Raw genomic sequence first — 20,573 nt, forward strand, 5'->3', positions numbered from 1 at the left:
CAGCGCACGTTCGCCCCGATACACTTTCCTCTTGTGCTCAGCAGGAACATCTGTCCATGGCAAAGTCCACACCGTGTCTTGTGACCCTCCCAATTCTTCATCCACTTTGGAAAGTTTTCCAAATGAGGAGAGGTGTGGTTTGTAAAAGTTTTCCGCAAACTGTTAGACATTCATTACGGCCCAAAGTCAATTCAGAGAAAAAACATCAGAATTGAGAGGTAGTTTCACGCAATTCAGAAAAAAATCAGAATTGCTAGATTGTATCAAGCAATTCTTAGACAGTACAGGTGCATCTCAATAAATTAGAATGTTGTGGAAAAGTTCATTTATTTCAGTAATTCAACTCAAATTGTGAAATTGTGTATTAAATAAATTCAATGCACACAGACTGAAGTAGTTTGTCTTTGGTTCTTTTAATTGTGATGGTTTTGGCTCACATTTAACAAAAACCCACAAATTCACTATCTCAACAAATTAGAATATGGTGACATGCCAATCAGCTAATCAACTCAAAACACCTGCAAAGGTTTCCTGAGCCTTCAAAATGGTCTCTCACTTTGGTTCACTAGGCTACACAATCATGGGGAAGACTGCTGATCTGACAGTTGTCCAGAAGATAATCATTGACACCCTTCACAAGTAGGGTAAGCCACAAACATTCATTGCCAAAGAAGCTGGCTGTTCACAGAGTGCTGCATCCAAGCATGTTAACAGAAAGTTCTGAGGAAAAAAACCCATCAGAACTGCAAGTTTCTGTCACAATTCTGGAAAAAAAAGTCAGAATTGCACGTTTATCACGCAATTCCAAGATAAAAACGTCAGAATTTCAAGTTTCTATCACAATTCTGAGAAAACAAAATGTCATAATTGCAAGTTTCTATCACAATTCTGAGAAAACAAAATGTCATAATTGCAAGTTTTTATCAATTCTAAAAAAACACATCAGAACTTCAAGTTTCTATCACAATTATGAAAAAAACCCCGTTATAATTGCATGTTTCCTTCACAATTCTGAAAAAAAAAAATCAGAATTGCACGTTTGTATCATGCAATTCCGAGATAAAAACGTCAGAATTGCAAGTTTCTGTCACAATTCGGAGAAAACAAAATGTCATAATTGCAAGTTTTTAAGTCGGAGAAAAAAAAAATTGCATGTTTCCATCACAATTCGGAGAAAAAAAAGTCAGAATTGCACGTTTGTATCACAATTCATAGAAAAAACATCAGAATTGCAAGTTTCTATCACAATTCTCAAAAAAAAAGTCAGAATTGCACGAAAATATCACGCAATTTTGAGATAAAAACATCAGAATTGCATGTTTCTGTCACAATTCATAGAAAAAATGTCAGAATTGTAAGTTTATCAATTCTGAGAAAAAACATCAGAACTGAGAGTTAGTATCAAGCAGTTCTGAGAAAAAAATGTTAGAATTGCACATTTTTATCACGATTTGAAGAAAAAACCATCATAATTGCACGTTTCTATCACAATTCTGAGAAAAAAACGTTTGTCTCACGCAATTCTGAAAAAAGTCAAAACTGCAAGTTTGTATCACACAATTCAGAAAAAAAGTCAGAATTGCGAGTTTGTCCCAGCGCGCGTTCGTCCCGATACACTTTCCTCTTGTGCTCAGCAGGAACATCTGTCCATGGCAAAGTCTACACTGTCTTGTGACCCTCTAAATTCTTCATCCACTTTGGAAAGTTTTCAAAACGATGAGAGGTGTGGTTTGTGAAAGTTTTCTGCAAACTGTTGGACATTCATTACGGTCCAAAGTCTTCGGCCGATCAATCTCTTGCTCCGCGGAGAAGCGGTTCTTCAGATCCCGACCCGAGCCTGTCCCATCCTTCTGCCAGCGTCGATAGGAAGTGGGACGTTGAAGTTTAAAAATGAGGCTGAATGGCGATGGATCACCGTGCGCCGACAATTACTCACTGACCTTTCAGAGGAATCCTTGAATGTCTTTTTCTTTTCCTTGAGTTACAGACTTGCAGCGATTTTGCTTGGCTTGATTACTTTTTTTGTTTGTTTAGTTTGTTTTATCACCCTGTTTAAAACGATTTCTCGTGCCGTATGCAGCTCATACGCTGAAGGGCATTACGGCCCTCGCTAACCGAGGTCATTGATTTTTGCCACTTGATTTATGGGGCGAGGGAAACTCCTCTGGAGAGCAGGTCCCATGCCGACCAATGAAATGGCGGCGTCAGAGACGCTGTTGAACCTAGACTTTCATCAAGCGCTCAGGGTAAACAGTATGGATAGTGGCCCATTGTGTTGTCCGAAGCTAATTGGATGTGTTCGAGACCTCGCTGAGTCAAAACTGAGAACAATACAACAGATTCGGTGCCAACCGTGCAACCGATAACCATGCGAAATAGAGGTTAGTAACCAACTAAGCTGTTGAAATCTTCAGAGATGCATCTCAACTGTTCAGTGGCACAGAGTTGTGCAACTGCAAGGTGGTCGATTGCCAGATTGAGTTAAATGAATGATTTGTTCCTGCATCCTGTAGTGGCAGTGCATCACTGGCAGGTCTATACTATTGGCATACGTGTCGTTTAGTGGTTGCGCCGTTACCTTCAAAGCTCATTCTCAGGGATACGTGAATAAACATTTCCAATAGCTTAATTTTTCACTGTGCAGTGACCTAGAACATCAGCTTGACTAAAAAGGGGACTGTTCGAATGCAGAAGTTTGGTTGCATGTCTAAAAGTTAAAAAACAAAACATTTCAATGATGTAAAAATATTCAAAAGTCCATGTGCATTAAAAAATTATCAAAGTAAAATGATTAAAATTCAAAAATATTTTTAACAGAGCATAACATTTTATATATACATACATACAAATTATATTTGTAATTTGTATAATTCTCTTCTGCTCACCAAGCCTGCATTTATTTGATCCAAAATACAGCAAAAGCAGTAATATTGTGAAATATTTTTACTATTTTAAATAACTGCTTTCTATTTGAATATATTTTAAAATGTAATTTATTCCTGTGTTCAAAGCAAAATTTTCAGCATTACTCCAGTCTTCAGTGTCACATGATCCTTCAGAAATCATTCTAATATGATGATTTGCTGTTCAAGAAACATTTTTTTTCTTATTATTATTATCACTATTTAAAACAGTTGAGTACATTTTTTTCAGGATTCTTCGATGAATAGAAAGATCCAAATATCAGCAAAGAAGAGAATTTTCAAAGAAAAGCTTTTGTAAAATTACACTATATTGTTTAAAAGCTTGGAGTCAGTATAATTTATTTTTTTATTTTTTTGTAAATATTTAGAAATTAATACTTTTATTTAGCAAGGATGCTTTAAATTAATTACAAGTGATGATACACATTTATAATGTTACAAAAAAATCTATTTCAGATAAATGCAGTTCTTCTGAACTTTATATTCCTCAAAGAAACCTGAAAAAAATCTACTCAGCTGTTTTCAACTTAATAATAATAATAATAATTATAAATGTTTTTTGAGCAACAAATCTGAATATTAAAATGATTTCTGAAGGATTGTGTGACTGGAGTAATGATGCTACAAATTTGAAATCACAGGAATAAATTAATTTTTAAATATATTTCAATAGAAAACAGTTATTTTAAATAGTAAAAATATTTCAGAATTTTACTGTTTTTGTGGTTCTGCGGATCAAATAAATGCAGTCTTGGTGAGCATATAAATAAATAATGCACAACCTCATATTATAGCACAATGACATATAAAGGTTATATATTTGATTTATAATCTTCATCAAATGTGTATTTAAGTATATAACTATATAATAATATAATTTTATATATATATATACACACACTTCCAAATAATACATTCAGCATGTACAATAAGTTATATATTTGATTTATACTCTTCATTGATTAAAATGTATGTTACCCAAACGTTATTTTGATATTTTATTACATTTTATTCATTTTTTGGTTTACAATAAGGTTCATTAGTTAACATTAGTTAACTACATTAGTTAACAAGAACTAAGAATAAACAGTACTTCTACCACTTTTATTAATCTTAGTTAATATTAATTTTAACATTTGCATTATTAAAATCACAAGTTGTGTTTGTTAACATTAGTTAATGCACTGTGATTTTTATTAACTTACATTAAAGATTAATAAATACTGTAATAAAGATATTGTTTATTGTTTAGTACAATAACTAATGTTAACAAATGACACCTTATTGTAACTTTTTAAAATTACGATTAGAATACTGTATTTATTTAAATATATAAATACGGTTTGATGATTAAATCTTGTGATAATAAATAGTAGTTTCAAATAAATCGTTTGAATTAGATTTAATGGATTTTTAACTTGAGAAAGTAGGTCTGTGTCATGTTTTAAAAAAGCTATTCATCTCAAATCACCGTTATTGAACACCAGGTTCCCTAAAGAGTGCGACAGCTTGTCCCGTTATACTCCAAGTGTGTTGAACAGTCTATATTTGGGTTAAAATGCTGTTTTTTGTCTGCGTCTGTCCTGTGTAGATGTTTGATGTGTGATTTTGGTGTGTTATAGGAGCGCTGGATCTCTCCCTCCCTCTTTCTCTCTCGTGTCCTGCGCTGCGCTGCGCTCACACTCAGGCAGAGCGTCTCAGTTCTCCAGATCTTCATGACATCCAGCTTTATCCAGCTCATCCCGTCTTCTGTGCACAGAGGAAAGACTTTAAAAGCGAGGGCAAGGATATCAGGGTGTGCTCGAGGATCTCAGGCAGCTTTTCTCGTCCATCAGTGGAGTTTTTCCTTTGCGCGTCCACATGTGGAGAGACGCATCTGGAGAGATGCTGATGCTGAAGCAGGGCTGTGAGTGAGCCAACATCAGCAGAAAAGAAGTTAAGTGAGAGAAGAATACAAGAGGGGGAAGAAGAAAAAAAGAAAAGCTGTTGGGGCCCGAGCCAGAAGTTCATTAACAAAAACCAATCGGACTTTTTTTTCTCATCTGTAGAGGTGCCTCACCAACCTTCAAAATTTCGCCCAAAAGCAGACAGGAGGATCGGCCGGTGCTGACGCGACTCGTCGGCAGGAAGCGGCTGATCGCGGCTGGGGTGCTCGGTGTGGTCATGGTCCTGGTGCTGGTGATCCTCATCCCGGTTTTGGTGAGCTCTGCCGGGACATCCGCCGCGCACTACGAGATGCTCGGCACCTGCAGGATGGTTTGCGATCCTTACGGTACCAAATCCCCGACCAGCACGGTCTCAGCAGACCCGGTCCGGGACAGCAACCTTATGCAGTCTTTGCCAACTTTTATACAAGGTCCGAAAGGTGAACCGGGACGCCCGGGGAAAGTGGGGCCGAGGGGGCCTCCCGGTGAACCCGGACCACCCGGACCTCCTGGACCTCCCGGAGAGAAGGGGGAACCGGGACGACCTGGATTACCCGGGCAGCCGGGACCAAACATGGCAACCGGTGCCATCAGCGCGGCCACCTACAGCACCGTACCCAAAATCGCCTTTTACGCAGGGCTCAAAAAGCAACACGAGGGCTACGAGCTGCTCAAGTTTGACGACGTGGTCACGAATCTCGGGAATCATTACGACCCCTCCACGGGCAAATTCACCTGCTCCATACCGGGAATATACTTCTTTACGTACCATGTGCTCATGCGAGGAGGAGACGGAACCAGCATGTGGGCTGATCTGTGCAAGAACAATCAGGTGACACACAAACTCAGCTCGAAGCACTAAAATACTCTACATCTGCATTTGACATAAAACATATAAAAATATTGTTTTAAACCTAGCAACCTATATTTTAAACATAAAAGATTTATTGACAAGATCACGCGTAAAAGTTTGTTTCCAGTCAGACACTTTCTGTTGAGTTCCAAATGAACGATTTTTATAAACATAGCATCTCATCGTATCTGGGTGTAATATATGTGACCCTGGACCACAAAAACAGTCATAAGCTTTCAGACATCATCAGAAAGCTGAATGAATAAGATTTCCATTGATATATGGTTTGTTAGGACATGATGATGTTTGGCCGAGATGCAACTATTTGAAAATCTGCAATCTGAGGTTGCAAAAAATCCAAATAGTGAGAAAATCGCTTTAAAGTTGTGCAAATGAAGTTTTGATATGTTTATGGTAGGAAATTTACAGTACAGTACATGATCTTTACTTAATATCCTTTTTTTTTTAATTTTTTGGGATAAAAGAACTATTGACAATGTTGACCCGTACAATGTATTTTTGGCTGTTGCTACAAATATACAAATTTATATATATATAGGATAAAATGATCACACCATCAAACCATGAAAAAGAAATCAATGAAAGTTATTACTTATTATTTATTCATTATTCCTCTTTGTATTATTGTTCAGGCAGGAAGTAATACAAATTGTAATACATTTTCAGTATCATTATTATTCGCTTAAATTATATTACATTTTTTTCATATTCTAATTAAATGTTTGAAAAATGTAATTTTACACCAAAAAATATTTTTCCCCAGATGTTGTGCTTGTGGAAAAATTTTTCAAATAGTCAGCACCTTTTACTAATTTAATTGTATGTATATATATATATATATATATATATATATATATAGTGAATTTGTCTAATCAAATTACAGATTTACATCTATTTTTTCCCATTAAATAGTATTAAGTAACTTCAAATAGTTCAAGTAGAAATTTGGATAGAGCGCTTAAAAATTTATTTTGTGTTGGATGCAGTTTCACAAGGTGAAAATTAATGACTTGAATGAATTCACACCTAAATTGAAAACTTAAATAAACTGTGTTAACAGATGCAACAGCTTGAGTGAGTCAAAGCAATTTTTCATGTTTCATGCAACACCAGTATCCAGCATGACATATATTAAGAGCATTAAATTAATTAGATTTTAAGTCTCATTAAAAGGTAAACGTTGCTGAAACTGCAGGTTAGAGTTTTTGCTCATATGAAAAATAATATATATCTCTCCCTATATAAATCTACATTTTTGTCATACTTAAACCACCATATATATATATATATATATATATATATATATATATAGATTTATTTTTCCTGTAAATACATAATTTGGGCATATATGTTTGCATTAAATACATCACTATATATATATATATATATATATATGTCTAAGATATATAATAAATAATTTTCTTATAAATCATGCCATCATATACATTATATAAATACTTTATATACACATACATACAAATTATGCATTTACATACTATAAATAATTCATACATTGCAATAAAGCACAATAGTTGCAATACCATTACGAAACATGCCACTGTTTTATGTCCTGGTGTCTCTTAAAGAAACAAGTCTTCACTTTTCATTGATACAAAAGGTTTGTGGGTGTGGCCACTATGATAATACAAATGTATGTTTTTATGTAATGTGTTATCCATTAAATATTAACTTATATATACAGTTGTTACCATAATGTGATAACAATTGATATATTTCTTGAGTAAAGACTCAATTCTTTTTTGAGACCTAATATATGCATGGAAAGCTTGTATATCTTATGCAATTCCTCCATCTGACAGCTGAAACATTGCACTAAATGTTCGTCTCCTCCCGCAGGTCCGTGCCAGCGCCATCGCCCAGGACGCAGATCAAAACTACGACTACGCCAGCAACAGCGCCGTTCTTCATCTGGAGCCCGGAGACGAAGTCTACATCAAACTAGACGGGGGTAAAGCCCACGGGGGCAACAACAACAAGTACAGCACCTTCTCTGGTTTTATTATATACGCCGATTAGGACATACGCACCTCCTCCAGACGGTCTATCTCGTCCCCCTCTGCTATTCCTCTTCCTTTCTTCCTTTTTTTTTTTTTTTTTTATGCATAATTTTCCTTTGGGCCCAGGGCAAGCAGACAGACCTGCTCAAACACCCCTCATCATTAGTCTGTAGATGTGGGTTTGAAGGCAGAACTCTTTGCCCTGCAATCCAAAAATCAAGAAAGAACCAAAAAAATAAAAAATAAAATAAAAAGGCCCGGAGAAAGAAAAGAAGCACTTCATCACAGAGGAAAGATGTACCGAGGAAACGAAGCTACCGAGGAGTTTACCGTGTGTCTTTCTATGTCTGTGGCCATCAAAGAAGCCTGTGAGATGTTTTCTAATATGTAACCTGACATAATCGGCTATATGTGCAATAACGTAACTACGATATTTGTTATTCAAAGATGCCTGAATGAGTTGCACATCATGAAGCATTAGCCCAAATTTCATCATCATCATCTTCATCATCCAGTGTAACCTGACCAAAATGATCCTTTTGTGTTGCTAAATCTCTGCTAAATCTCTATATATCTGCTAAATCGCCGCAGATATTTATTCCCTGACTGTTTGTGAGTGCTAATTATGAATTAGGGACATAAAACAAAACAATATACCTTTGGTGGTAATGGCTTGCCGTGAAATTATATTCCAGAATCGCTTCAGCGTTTTACTTTTAGTCTGCAGTGTCAGGGTGTCAAAAACCCTGTTTTTTTTTTGTTTTCGGTGTGTAATGTTAGCCGGCATCTTTTATTGCACACAGACGTACTAGACCGAGAAGGAATATGTTTCTTGTGATATTTAGAGCACTATGCAGAGTATGGGTGTTAATATGTAAATGTGTATCTATCTTCAGAGATTTCCAGAATGTGATAAATAATATTGCATCTTATTTTTAGTGTAAATATGGTAATGGATTTCTTTTTTTCGTTTTGTTTTAATATGAAAGAGCATCAGGTGAGCGTTATGTATCTGTGTCACTCTCATCTCCAGGTTGGGATGGCAGGGAATGTGTGTGATGAATTATTATCCAAGGATTATTTTTCTTTTCCTGTCCTGCTGCTGTAATTCTCATTCACATCTACAACCATTCAAACACATTTTCCATTAAATGGAAATTTGATCAGATTTGTGCATTTTCCTTGCTTTATCAATGATTCCGTTTGTATATGCATATTAATTAAGAAACTGGTCTGTGTTCTTATGTGCTTTGTGAAGCTTCGAAACCTTTATGAATCATTTGATTCGAACCAGTGATTCAACATGATTTGTGACAAAGGCCACAAAACCAGTCATAAGTAGCACGGGTATATTTGTAGCAATAGCCAAAAATACACTGTATGGGTCAAAATGATACTTTTTTAATGCCAAAAATCATTAGGATATTAAGTAAAGATCATGTTTCATGAAGATATTTTGTAAAAATATAAAAACTTAATTTTTGATTAGTAATATGCATTGCTAAGAACTTCATTTGGGCAACTTTAAAGGTGATTTTCTCAATATTTAGATTTTTTTGCACCCTCAGATTCCAGATTTTCAAATTGTTGAATCTCAGCCAAGTATTGTCCTATCATAACAATAGAAAGCTTATTTATGCAGCTTTCAGATGATGTATAAATCTCAGTGTCAAAAAATGACCCTTCTGACTGGTTTTGTGGCCCAGGGTTACATTTTGGCTTTGTTACGTCATAACTATTTAAAAATATTTCAAAATTTCATTGGTTTACTAGTAGGGGGTTATCTCTGTGAAACCATAAATTAGTGAAAGAGCTGTAGTTTTAAAGGGATAGTTTGTCCAAAAATGAAAATTCTGTCATTAATTACTCACCTTCATGTCGTTCCAAACCTGTAAGACTTTTGTTCATCTGCAGCACACAAATTTAGACATTTTTGATTAAATCTGAGAGCTTTCTGACCCTGCATAAACAGAAACGCAACTGACATGTTCAAGGCCCAGAAAGGTAGTAAGGACATCGTTAAAATAGTCCATGTGACATCAGTGGTTCAACCTTAAATTTATGAAGCTACGAGAATACTTTTTGCATGAAAAGAACACAGAAATAATTACTTTATTCAACAGTTTCTTCTCTTCCGTGTAAGTTTTCAACATTCCAAAATTACGGTTGAATCACTGATGTCACATGGACTATTTTAACCATGTCCTAGCTACCCTTCTGGGCCTTGAATATGGTAATTACAGGGTCAGAAAGCTCTTGAATTTTATCAAAAATATCTTAATTTGTGTTCCAAAGGGTTTAGAACGACATGAGGGTAATTAATGACAGAATTTTCATTTCTGGGTGAACTGTCCCTTTAAGATACTAATATCAGGGTTCATACAAGCTGCTTAAAGTCCTTGAAGTACTTGAATTTGACTTTTGGAAATTTAAGGTCTGGAAAACCCTTAAAAAAATAGCAATATTCATGAAGAGGCACTTGAAAAGTGCTTAAATTATTGAAAGACATGTATATTAGAAATAAGTGTTTATTTTTGTCAATGAGAACATATCTTTTCACCCAAAATGTACAAAAAAACATCACACCTTTTTCACTTATATTAGTTAATGTCAGAAAACAATCAAGCAAGGTCAGTAGTAGTATTGCCAGAGTTGTCTAATCATGGCTGAAGACGTGAAACAAGGAACAGGCAAACCGAATAAATTAAGTTGTTTACGCTGGAACCACTTTGGTTGATTCAAACTTGTGACTTGATCATTCATTTCAAGTGATTCACTTGCAAAAACCAGATCAAATTAAAAGAGCCATTCATCTTCAATGATTTTTAAAAGCACGTAGTGATGGGTGAAACAGAGCTTTTTCGAAACTCTGAATCATTTAAACCATCGTGTCGCAAAATGATTCACTCTTTCGAAGCTCTCCAATTGGATTGCGTACTGTGAATCATTTGATTCAGGTCAGGACTTTAAATTGCGTATTGTGAATCATTTGATTTAGATCAGGACTTCAGAGCGTTTCGCTAATCATTTGATCTAGATCGGAATGGGTTCATGAATCATTTTGCGAATTGAATGATTCAAATCAAATTATTCGTGATTTGATGTCCCGATCTAAATGAAATGATTCACAATACACAAAGTTTTGATCTAAGTCAAATGATTCGCATTCTACACTCGGAGTCCTAATCTGAAATGTGGTTCTTCTGAGCGTAGATAGCGAATCTTTTGCTTTAGATCGGAACTTCGGAACACGGGTCGCGAATCGTTTGTTTCAGATCAGGATTTCGGAGCGATTTCGTGAATCTTTTTTTCTGATTTATTTTTTTAAACAATAGAAAATATCTAACCATTAAGGGGCAGCCGTGGCCTAATGGTTAGGGAGTCTGGCTTGTAACCGGAAGGTTGCGGGTTTGAGTCCTAGATCCGGCAGGGATTGAAGGTGGTGGGAGTGAATAAACAATGCTCTCTCCACCCTCAATACCACGACTGAGGTGAGTCCCTTGAGCAAGACACCGATCCCCCCCAGCTGCTCCCCGGGCACCGCAGCAATAGCAGCATCGCTGCCCACTGCCCACTGTGTGTTTGTTCACTACTCACTACTGTGTGTGTGTGTGTGCACTTGGATGGGTTAAATGCAGAGCACAAATTCTGAGTATGGGTCACATGTCACGTCCTTTCCTGTCCTTTTTTTGAATTTGAAATAGAAGACATTGTTTGATAAGTGAGATCTCTGATTGAAGTCCTTGAAAATCAAAAAAGAAGTGCATGAAAAGTCATTTTGGGATAAAAATATGTACCTTTTAGCTTTTGCACCTTAGGAAACACCCCCAATGATAGCTTTGTACCTTTTTTCTAAGAGTGTGTGATTAGTGTTAGTTAGGCCTTCCTTCTGGTTCACCTGCTGTTCCTGATTTGGTCTTTAGCTTGTGATGCATTTATGGATACGCAACCCATTTTACAGGGATTTTATCCAGCGGGAATTGATTAGTGGAGGCCACAGTGTGATCTAGGTTTGAAACATGCACTGATGAATCATTCACAAAAAAACCCATACTCAAGTTCAATTTCACTCACAATTTCAATGCTACACTTAAAAATGAAGGTTCTTGATTGTTGAATAAAGTTATTTATTTATTTATTTTTTTGTGCACAAAAAGTATTCTCATAGCTTTATAACATTACAGCTGAAACACTAATGTCAAATGGATTATTTTAATGATGTCGTTACTACCTTTCTGGGCCTTGAACGTGTCAGTTGCATTGCTGTCTATACTTAAGTTTAATTTCACTCACAATTTCAATGCTACACTCTTAAAATTAAGATTCTTCTTGATTAGTGTTGATGGTTCCACAAGGAACCTATAAAGAAAATTATGAAAATGAACCATGGTTTTACTACAAATACGATGGTTACTATAGTTAAACCATGACATCTACAAATTAACCATGGTTTTGCTACACTAACCATAGTTTAACCAGAGATTTTCTTACTAATGGGAGATGAAAGGGTCTGTATTACTTGCTATTGGAGAATACAGTCAACTTGGATCATGTGTGCCTTGATCAGTGTTGCCAAAAACCGGGCTACTTTAATACTAATTGCCGCAGGTTGTTTTTGATGTCCACAGGTTGAATCGACCCCAATAACGTGATATTTAGCCCCTGAAATGCAAATTTAACAGGGGAACTAAAACAAAAAACTTGTAGTTTATCCCTCAGAATGCAAATTTTAATGTAATTGGGCTAGTTTTGAGTAGCATTTGGGCAGGTTTTGTTCTGAAAACCTGGCAACCCTGGAATTGATAACCAATCACATTACAGCCTTAATGTTAGTTTTGCGACACTCAATCACCATTTACAGAAATAATTAGTTGCTGTAAGTTGAATCCCACCTGTCTTAAAAAGTCAGTGAGTTCTCTTATAAAACAACATTTTTTTCAGCGTAAACTCTAAAAATAGTTAAATCCAAAAGTATTTATTAGTGTAAAACACGTTGAAAATTAGCCGATAGGCAGTCAATTCATTAAATGATAAGCTGTTTCATCTAAAAAGCTGGAAACCGGCAAACCGGAAGCGTTAGCTTTAGCCGATATGCAGGCTTGCCTTCTATTGGCTTTGGTTTAACCGTGGTGGTTACACAAACGGTAATCAAAACCACGGTTACTACACTTTTACTATAATAAAACCATGATTAATTTTCATAAAGGTCCACAAGTTAATATAATTCTTTAAGGTCTTCATTATAGGTCTGTAACATACTTTGGTTAAAATCCCTCAGTGGTCATGTAAAACAACACTTTCTTACCTGGTCAGAAACAGCTCTGTTCATACAGCGTTCCATTTTGGTGCATGTCTCTTTAAATGATAATGAGCTACTGCTCACTCCACCCTCTCTCGTCCGTTTTTTGTATATTCGGCGACGCATTATCATCAGAAACAAAACTAATCCACTGCGTCCTCAGTGGCTCTGATGTCGGGAGAAAGTGAAGACTCTTATGTTCACTTTTATTATAAAACACCTGTATTGCTTATGAGACTTTGTTGTCACCACAGCTGTTCGAGCGCGGAGAAAATGGCAGACCGCGTACAACTGGCGGTGGGCGGGAAATATGACATCATCGAAACAAAAATCAAAACGCTTTTTTTAATTGAGACTGTTTAGGTTTTTTGGCGAATAAAAAAGGTGTAAGGTGGTTTTGTTTAAAAGTGATTTTTGCATCCCTTTCAACCTTTACATCACACAAAAGGTTCTATACTGTGGAATAAGGGTCTTTAGATTTTTTTCTAAATGTTCTTCACACTAAGAAAGAATGGTTCAAAATCGGAAAAAAATGGTTTGGAAATTACCTTTTGAAACCTTTATTTTTAGGAGCGTATGAAAGTTTCATTGCAGGACTGAGTGAATCTCCAAACACCAGAGTTTATAAACGGTTCCTGTATGCTAGTAAATGTTTTTACCTTCTATCAAACTCAAATGGAAGATGTTTGTTTCTCCAAGTCCGGTGAGTCTGTTTGGGCTTTATGTGGTCCTTCTTAGATTAAAATTTTGATGGTGGATGGTGAAGGTCAGATGGAGGACTCGCTCACACACTCCAGATGGAGCTCTGGCCTCTGCAGCTGTGAATGAACCAAAATGAATCACTCCAGATGAATTCAGTCCTTTAATAATGTCAAAGAGGTACTGGACGCATCTCAGTAATCGAGACGGATGTTTGGTGGAGTATATGCATTGCTCTCTCCAAGTTGATGTGAAACAATTGCACACATTTCTATTCATGCATCAAGTTTTATTTCATTGGAAGTGCGTGTGTGACCGGGCCAATCAGTGAGGGGTCAAACAGGAGTCAAAGCTCTGTGTAAAACATTCACCAACCATAAAGATCCCTGACATAAAGACAGCCTTTTATAATGAGCTCACCCTCTTTCTTCCTCTTTATTTCACTTTCCTTTTCCGCTTATACACTTCTAAATTAAAAGAAAAAAATTCAAAGCCATTAAAAAATTAATATGCTCAAATAGTCCATTTAGGACCATATTCTGTTTTTTTTTGTTTTTTGTTTTTTTTTTTTGGTGCAACGACAATGAAGGTTTTTTTTCCTTTGACAAATAAGTCCTTCTTTTTCCCTCAAATATGAAGAGACAACATTTTTTAGGACCATAAATTATTTTCCTTTTTTCTTCAAATATTCTGTAATTGTTGTTGGTGTATTGACACATTTTGATGACATATTCCTAAATTTTTCAGTAATAACAAAAACAACAAAAGGCCCTGAAATAGGCTTCATTTTTAAAGAACTTGTTTTTCTCCAAATATTTTGCAATATTAAAAAAAAAAACCCTTAAAATTCTTTATTTATATAAAAACAGTGCATTACAGCATTTTTATATTTGTATTTTATTATAAAATAAATTATATCTTCTGTTTTTCTTCAAATATTCTGTAATGTCATTTTAATGACATAAGCACTACAATTCCCAAAATAAAAAAGAAATTAAAAAACAAAAATAAATAAATGAAAACTGGCCCTAAAAATATATTAAAAAAAAGAACTTCAATTTTTCCCAAATATTATGCAATATGAAAAAAAGTCTTGCAGTTCTTTATAAGAAAAAAAATAATAATAAAAAAAATGTTTTAGGAAAAATAATCTAATGATAATCATAATTAATAATAATAATAATAATAATATTATAATAATCAAAACTCAAACATATATTGTCCAGAAAAATCCAGTGAAGTATGCATAAGTGTTATAAAAATAGTCGTAATTAATTAATATAATATAATGTACATTAATAAAATGATGTCATGTTTTAAAATACAAAATAAATTTTTTTATTTTTATTTAACATATAATTACATGTATAAACAATAAATATTATTAAAGATATTAATATTTAAATATTATATATATATATATATATATAATTATTTTATTGATACTTATTTTTTGTAAGAAAGTGGAGTGTGGTCAGTTCAGAGTGCATTATCACAGTACAAAATTATATAATTTAAGTAAAATATACAAAATTTTATTTTATTATAAAATTGATTATTGCTTATTTTATATTTAAATATTTTATAGTTTTAATTATATATTTTAACATTACTATTAACATGACAAATACGCTCTTCTTTTTTTCCCTCAAATATGAAGAGACAATAAAGTTTATTTTTAGAACCATTAAATTTTTTCTTTAGTTTTTCTTTTGTATTGACACTTTTTAAAGACATAAGCACAAAATAAAAAAGACGGCCCTAAAAATATCATCAACTTCAGTTTTTCCCCAAATATTATGAAATATATGTATATAAAAAAGCTATTAAAAAAAACACTGCTTTTCAGTATTTCTTCTGTAATATTGTAACAATGTACTGAATTTCAGGAACAATAATATAATGATAATCATAATTAATAATAATAATAATAGTAATAATTAACCAAAACTCAGTAATTAATCATGCAAAAAAATTATGAGTAATTGTTACGAAAATTCACAATTATGTTAAAAATATTTTTTAATGTGAACATAATGCACTGTAAAAAAAAATGTGTGTGTATATATATATATATATATATATGAGTCTGGCATCTTATAGTATACTACATTTCCATACATAGTTTTTCCTCTATTTATGAAGTTGTTTATAAAGTGAGAGGATTTACTCTAACCTTATTTCACAAATCATCCGCAAATATTTACGGATGTGATAAATAAAGACATTTAGAAAGAACTAATCCGCTTCTATCAGCTCTTGTGCGCGCTCAGCTTCAGAGGTCACTGAGTAACATGTTGTGAATCGTGATCCAGGGCTCAGAGGATTTGTACAGGGTCAGTTTCTCATCCAACTGCAGACCAAGGCCAAGAGCCACACCATTTTTTTCCCTCTTTATGTGACTAAACAAAATCTTTTTCTTGTGCCCCTGAACGGATGTCATTCATCACGAGGAACCCTGTCCAAGACGCCACCTGTTCAGTCCGTTCACAGGGCGACCACGACGGACACATCACTCAACATCAGTCACCTTTCACCCACGATACTGTCCTCAGGACCAGACGACGTGAAGAGATTTCCAAACGCATCGCGCTCATCTAATTAGACATGCATAACATGTCACAAACGTTTATGGTGGATTCGTCTCTCTGCTGGAAAAGATGTCAGCCGACCACAGCGTTTTTATAATTAAATATATATTTCACTGTAGAACTAATTCACAAAGGTCTAATAGTCAGAGAAGCAGCCATTGGCTTTAGGGAAGTGGGGGTGTGGTCAATAGAATCACAGTATAATAGTAATAATATATTAATAAAATGATATCATATATATATATATATATATATATATATATATATATATATATATATACATATATATATATATAAAAACAAAAAATATATAAATTATAAATATTATTATAAATATTAATATTAATTATAATAATAATATGACATTATATATATATATATATATGTATATATATATAATGTCATATTATTATTATAATTAATATTAATATTATTAATATATATATATATATATATATATATATATATATATATATATGTATTATGTTTGTTATATTTTATTATATTGTATTATAATATTACTTTATTGTGATTTACATTTTTTGTAAGAAAGTGGAGTGTGGTCAACTGTTAAGAATGAACCATAAAAGTATAAAATATATATAAAAAAAATAGATCTTTTTTAAAGTAAAATATAAATACATTTTCTTATCTTTTTATTTGACTATAAAATATATTAATTCTTATTTTATATTTACTTATTTTTATATATATTTTATATATTATATATATTTTTAATTATATGTGTTAACATTATTATTAACATTTCTAACTATTGTGTGTTTATTACAAAAAAAGAACAATATATATTTTGATATATAATGATAACAAATATATTTTTTATTTTAAATTTATATAATTATTTTATTGTAATATATTTTTTTTTTTTTTAGGAAAGAAAGTGGAGTGTGGTCAGCCATTGAGAATGAATTATCACAGTATAATATATCAGTATAAAAAGAAAATATCATTTTTTAAAAATAGAATTTTAATATAAAATATATTATTTCTTATTTTATATTAGCATATTTTATATTTTTTATTATGTATTTTAACATTATTGTTAACAATTCTAACTACTGTGTTTATTACAAAATATATTTTAATATATGTTATGATATACATAATGATAAAAAATATTTTTTAATGTTATATTCATATAATTATTTTATTGTGATACATTTTTTTTTTTTTTAAGAAAGTGGAGTGTGGTCAACCGTTCAGAATTAATTATCACAGTATAATTTATCAATATAATAAGAAAATTATATAATTTTCTTAAAATAAAATACATAAATATTTATATTTTTATTTTATTATAAAATATATTATTTCTTATGTTATATTTACATGTTTTATATTTAAAAAAATATTTATACTTCTATTTTAAAATAGTGCTTATTTTATACTTAAATATTATATATACACACAAATTTTATACTTATAGAATTTATTATTTTATTGTGATACATATATTTTGTAAGAAAGTGGTGTGGTCAACAATTCAGAGTGAATTATCAAAGTATCAATGATATGATATATCAATATAATAACAAAATTATATCATTTTTAAAAATCAAATATAACAATATTTAGATTTTTATTTTATTATAAAATATATGATTTCTTATTTTATATTTACATATTTTATATTTTTAATTATATATTTTCACATTACTATTAACATTTTAACATTAATAATACTATAAAATATAATAATACTGTAAAAATATAAAATTATAACATATATTTTTTATTTATATTTACATATTTTTAATTACACTATTATAGACATTTGTGTGTATTTGACAAAATATAAATATATAAAAATCATTTAAAAAATAAAACTGCTTTTTTATATTTATTTTTAAATTTTATTTAAAATGATTAACATTTTTAGTTAACTACTAATATTGTTACAAAATAAATAAAATATAATTCAACTAATTATATATAAAATGCAATAAAAGCTAACCAAAGAAAATAATCCCATACTACAAATTCAAACTATAAATCTTCACAGACTGCAGACATTATATTGACACAAATCCTCTCACAGGTGGACCAGTGTAAATATGAACGCTTGATATGAATTTATGGGTCTGTACAAAACCCAAGTGCACAGTTTATGAGCTAATTATGCAAACACTAAATAAAATTGCACCACTATGAAAGGTCATCCTCTCACTTCAGACGTGGTCGCTCCTCATACATACGATGCCCTGCGTCGGTCCCCGCAAACCGCTGCCATCAGATCTTCTTCTTCAAGAAGCATTGAGACATAAAAAACATCAGGCTTGACTGGAGGTTTGTTCCACGCACTCATGGGGCCGAAGCTAAAATTGTTTGACTGGATCTTAAGGAATCTTTAAAGCTGTCCTGAGTTTCCCTCGAATGCTTTGTGAGTTTAAATACGCTGCTCCGCTTTGTCCTAGTCACTCTGGTGTGTTGGCCCAGAAAACCTCATCCTACTTCCTCGCTCTCGTATTTTTCTCTTTCTAGGCGTCGGTATGCGAATATGCGTATGAGAGATCTGGCATGACGATAAAAATAGCCTTGTCAGAATTTTTGGGAGTAGGAATAAACCATGCCTGATCATAAAGAGTCTGCATCTTTTGATGAGAAACACTGTGAATCTTAAATACGGTTTTAAAGCACAACACTGTATATTTTGTAATGAATAAGAAGTCTCAACTGAAATATGACACACAGAGTGTTGTACGGGACCCATGGGTGTCATTACTGGGAGAGAAAGAGAGAAAGAGAGTCTCTAGGACGAAATTCAATACAAATTGATAAAAATGCTGAGGGAATACATTGTGTATCATTTATCTAGCAGTGCTAGTAAAAGGAATTGGACGATCGTAGGCCTGCGGACCGGAGGAGGAGAGGCAAAATCAATCTGTATTGTTCATTTCTGAGAGCCGTTATAGCTACAGGACATTCATAATACTGGCATGTTGTGCTACTTATTGCGGATCACAAACAAGATTCGAGCCAGTATTTCAGCTGAAGTTCACCGAGCTCTAAATCCATCTTCAGATTTTATCTTATATATCGTAAGAGTGAGAGTATCACACCAATAACAGGACATCACATGATTCAGCTGTAAAAAAAAGAGCTTCATATTCATATTCTCATGCTTGTGCATACCAAAAGTGAATTTAAATTATTAGCTCGACTAGATTACACACAAAGTCAATGCAAATTCACAAATTGGGTGACGTGATTGCAAATACACGATATTTGCCTCAAATGTGATTTTTCAACAATTTCAACTCGAGTAGGAAATTTGCATGATGCGTTGCAAGAACGACAGATCATCAAGGAGCTTTCTGACACATCGGGTTGAAAATGGAGAGGACACACAATGATTTTATGTGCAAGTGACGTGGCAAACATCCCGCGAGGAATCTAGTAGTAGCAAATATTCGCTTCGCTTTTGGTGCACACACCAAAGGCCAGTGCAAAGACGCAAACAGATGAGAATTTGTGGTGCAAATATACGCGAATGATGCAAATTGGGCAACACATTTGCCACAAATGCACTTTTGTCTCAAACGCCTATTCCGCGGAAGTTAATCAATTTAAACTCAAGAGGGAAATTTGCATGACACAGTGTCGTGTGAGGATAAGCAAATTAGCAAAGAACTCATTGACACATCTGGTTTGAGACATCCAGTTGTATCAGAAAACAAAGGAGAGCTTGCGCGAGTGACACGGAAAACATCCCGGGATGAATCTAGAGCGATTAGCAAAAATTTGCTTTGCTTTTGGAGTGCATACACCAAAAGTCAATGCAAAGATGGAAATAGCACGAATTGGGCAACGTGATTGGCGCAAACATGCAATATTTGAGTCAAACGCCATGCAAGTTGAACAATTTCAACTCAAGCGGGAAATTTGCATGATGCCACACAAGGATAAGCGAATCAGCGAGGAGCTTATTGACGTGGAAAACATCAATAAAACACAAAGAATCTAGAGCTTGTAGCAAATATTTACGTTACTTCTGGTGTGCACACAACAAAAGTCAATGCAAAGACGCAAACTGATGCGAACTGGGTGATGCTATTGCCGCAAACGTGTGATATTCGCCTCAAATGCCTCTTCTGCGCAAGTTGAACCATTTAAACTTGAGCAGGAAATTCACATGACACGTTTTCGTGCAAGGACAAGCGAATCAGCGAAGAGCTTATTGACACGTCCGATTTGACACATCCAGTTGTAACAAAAAATGAAG

The 20,573-nt window shown here is 33.5% G+C and overlaps 1 protein-coding gene across 1 annotated transcript; it reads left to right on the plus strand.

Annotated features, from left to right (window-relative positions):
* Positions 1-4,500: 4,500 nt before the first annotated feature.
* c1ql3a (complement component 1, q subcomponent-like 3a) lies at positions 4,501-8,907 on the plus strand. Its single transcript, XM_051097827.1, has 2 exons — positions 4,501-5,681; positions 7,581-8,907. Exons 1-2 carry the CDS (start codon positions 5,088-5,090, stop codon positions 7,758-7,760), a joined length of 774 nt encoding a protein of 257 aa, XP_050953784.1. The 5' UTR covers positions 4,501-5,087; the 3' UTR covers positions 7,761-8,907.
* Positions 8,908-20,573: the final 11,666 nt, after the last annotated feature.

Source organism: Labeo rohita, chromosome 24, assembly GCF_022985175.1.
Source record: "Labeo rohita strain BAU-BD-2019 chromosome 24, IGBB_LRoh.1.0, whole genome shotgun sequence".
NCBI lineage: Eukaryota > Metazoa > Chordata > Actinopteri > Cypriniformes > Cyprinidae > Labeo > Labeo rohita.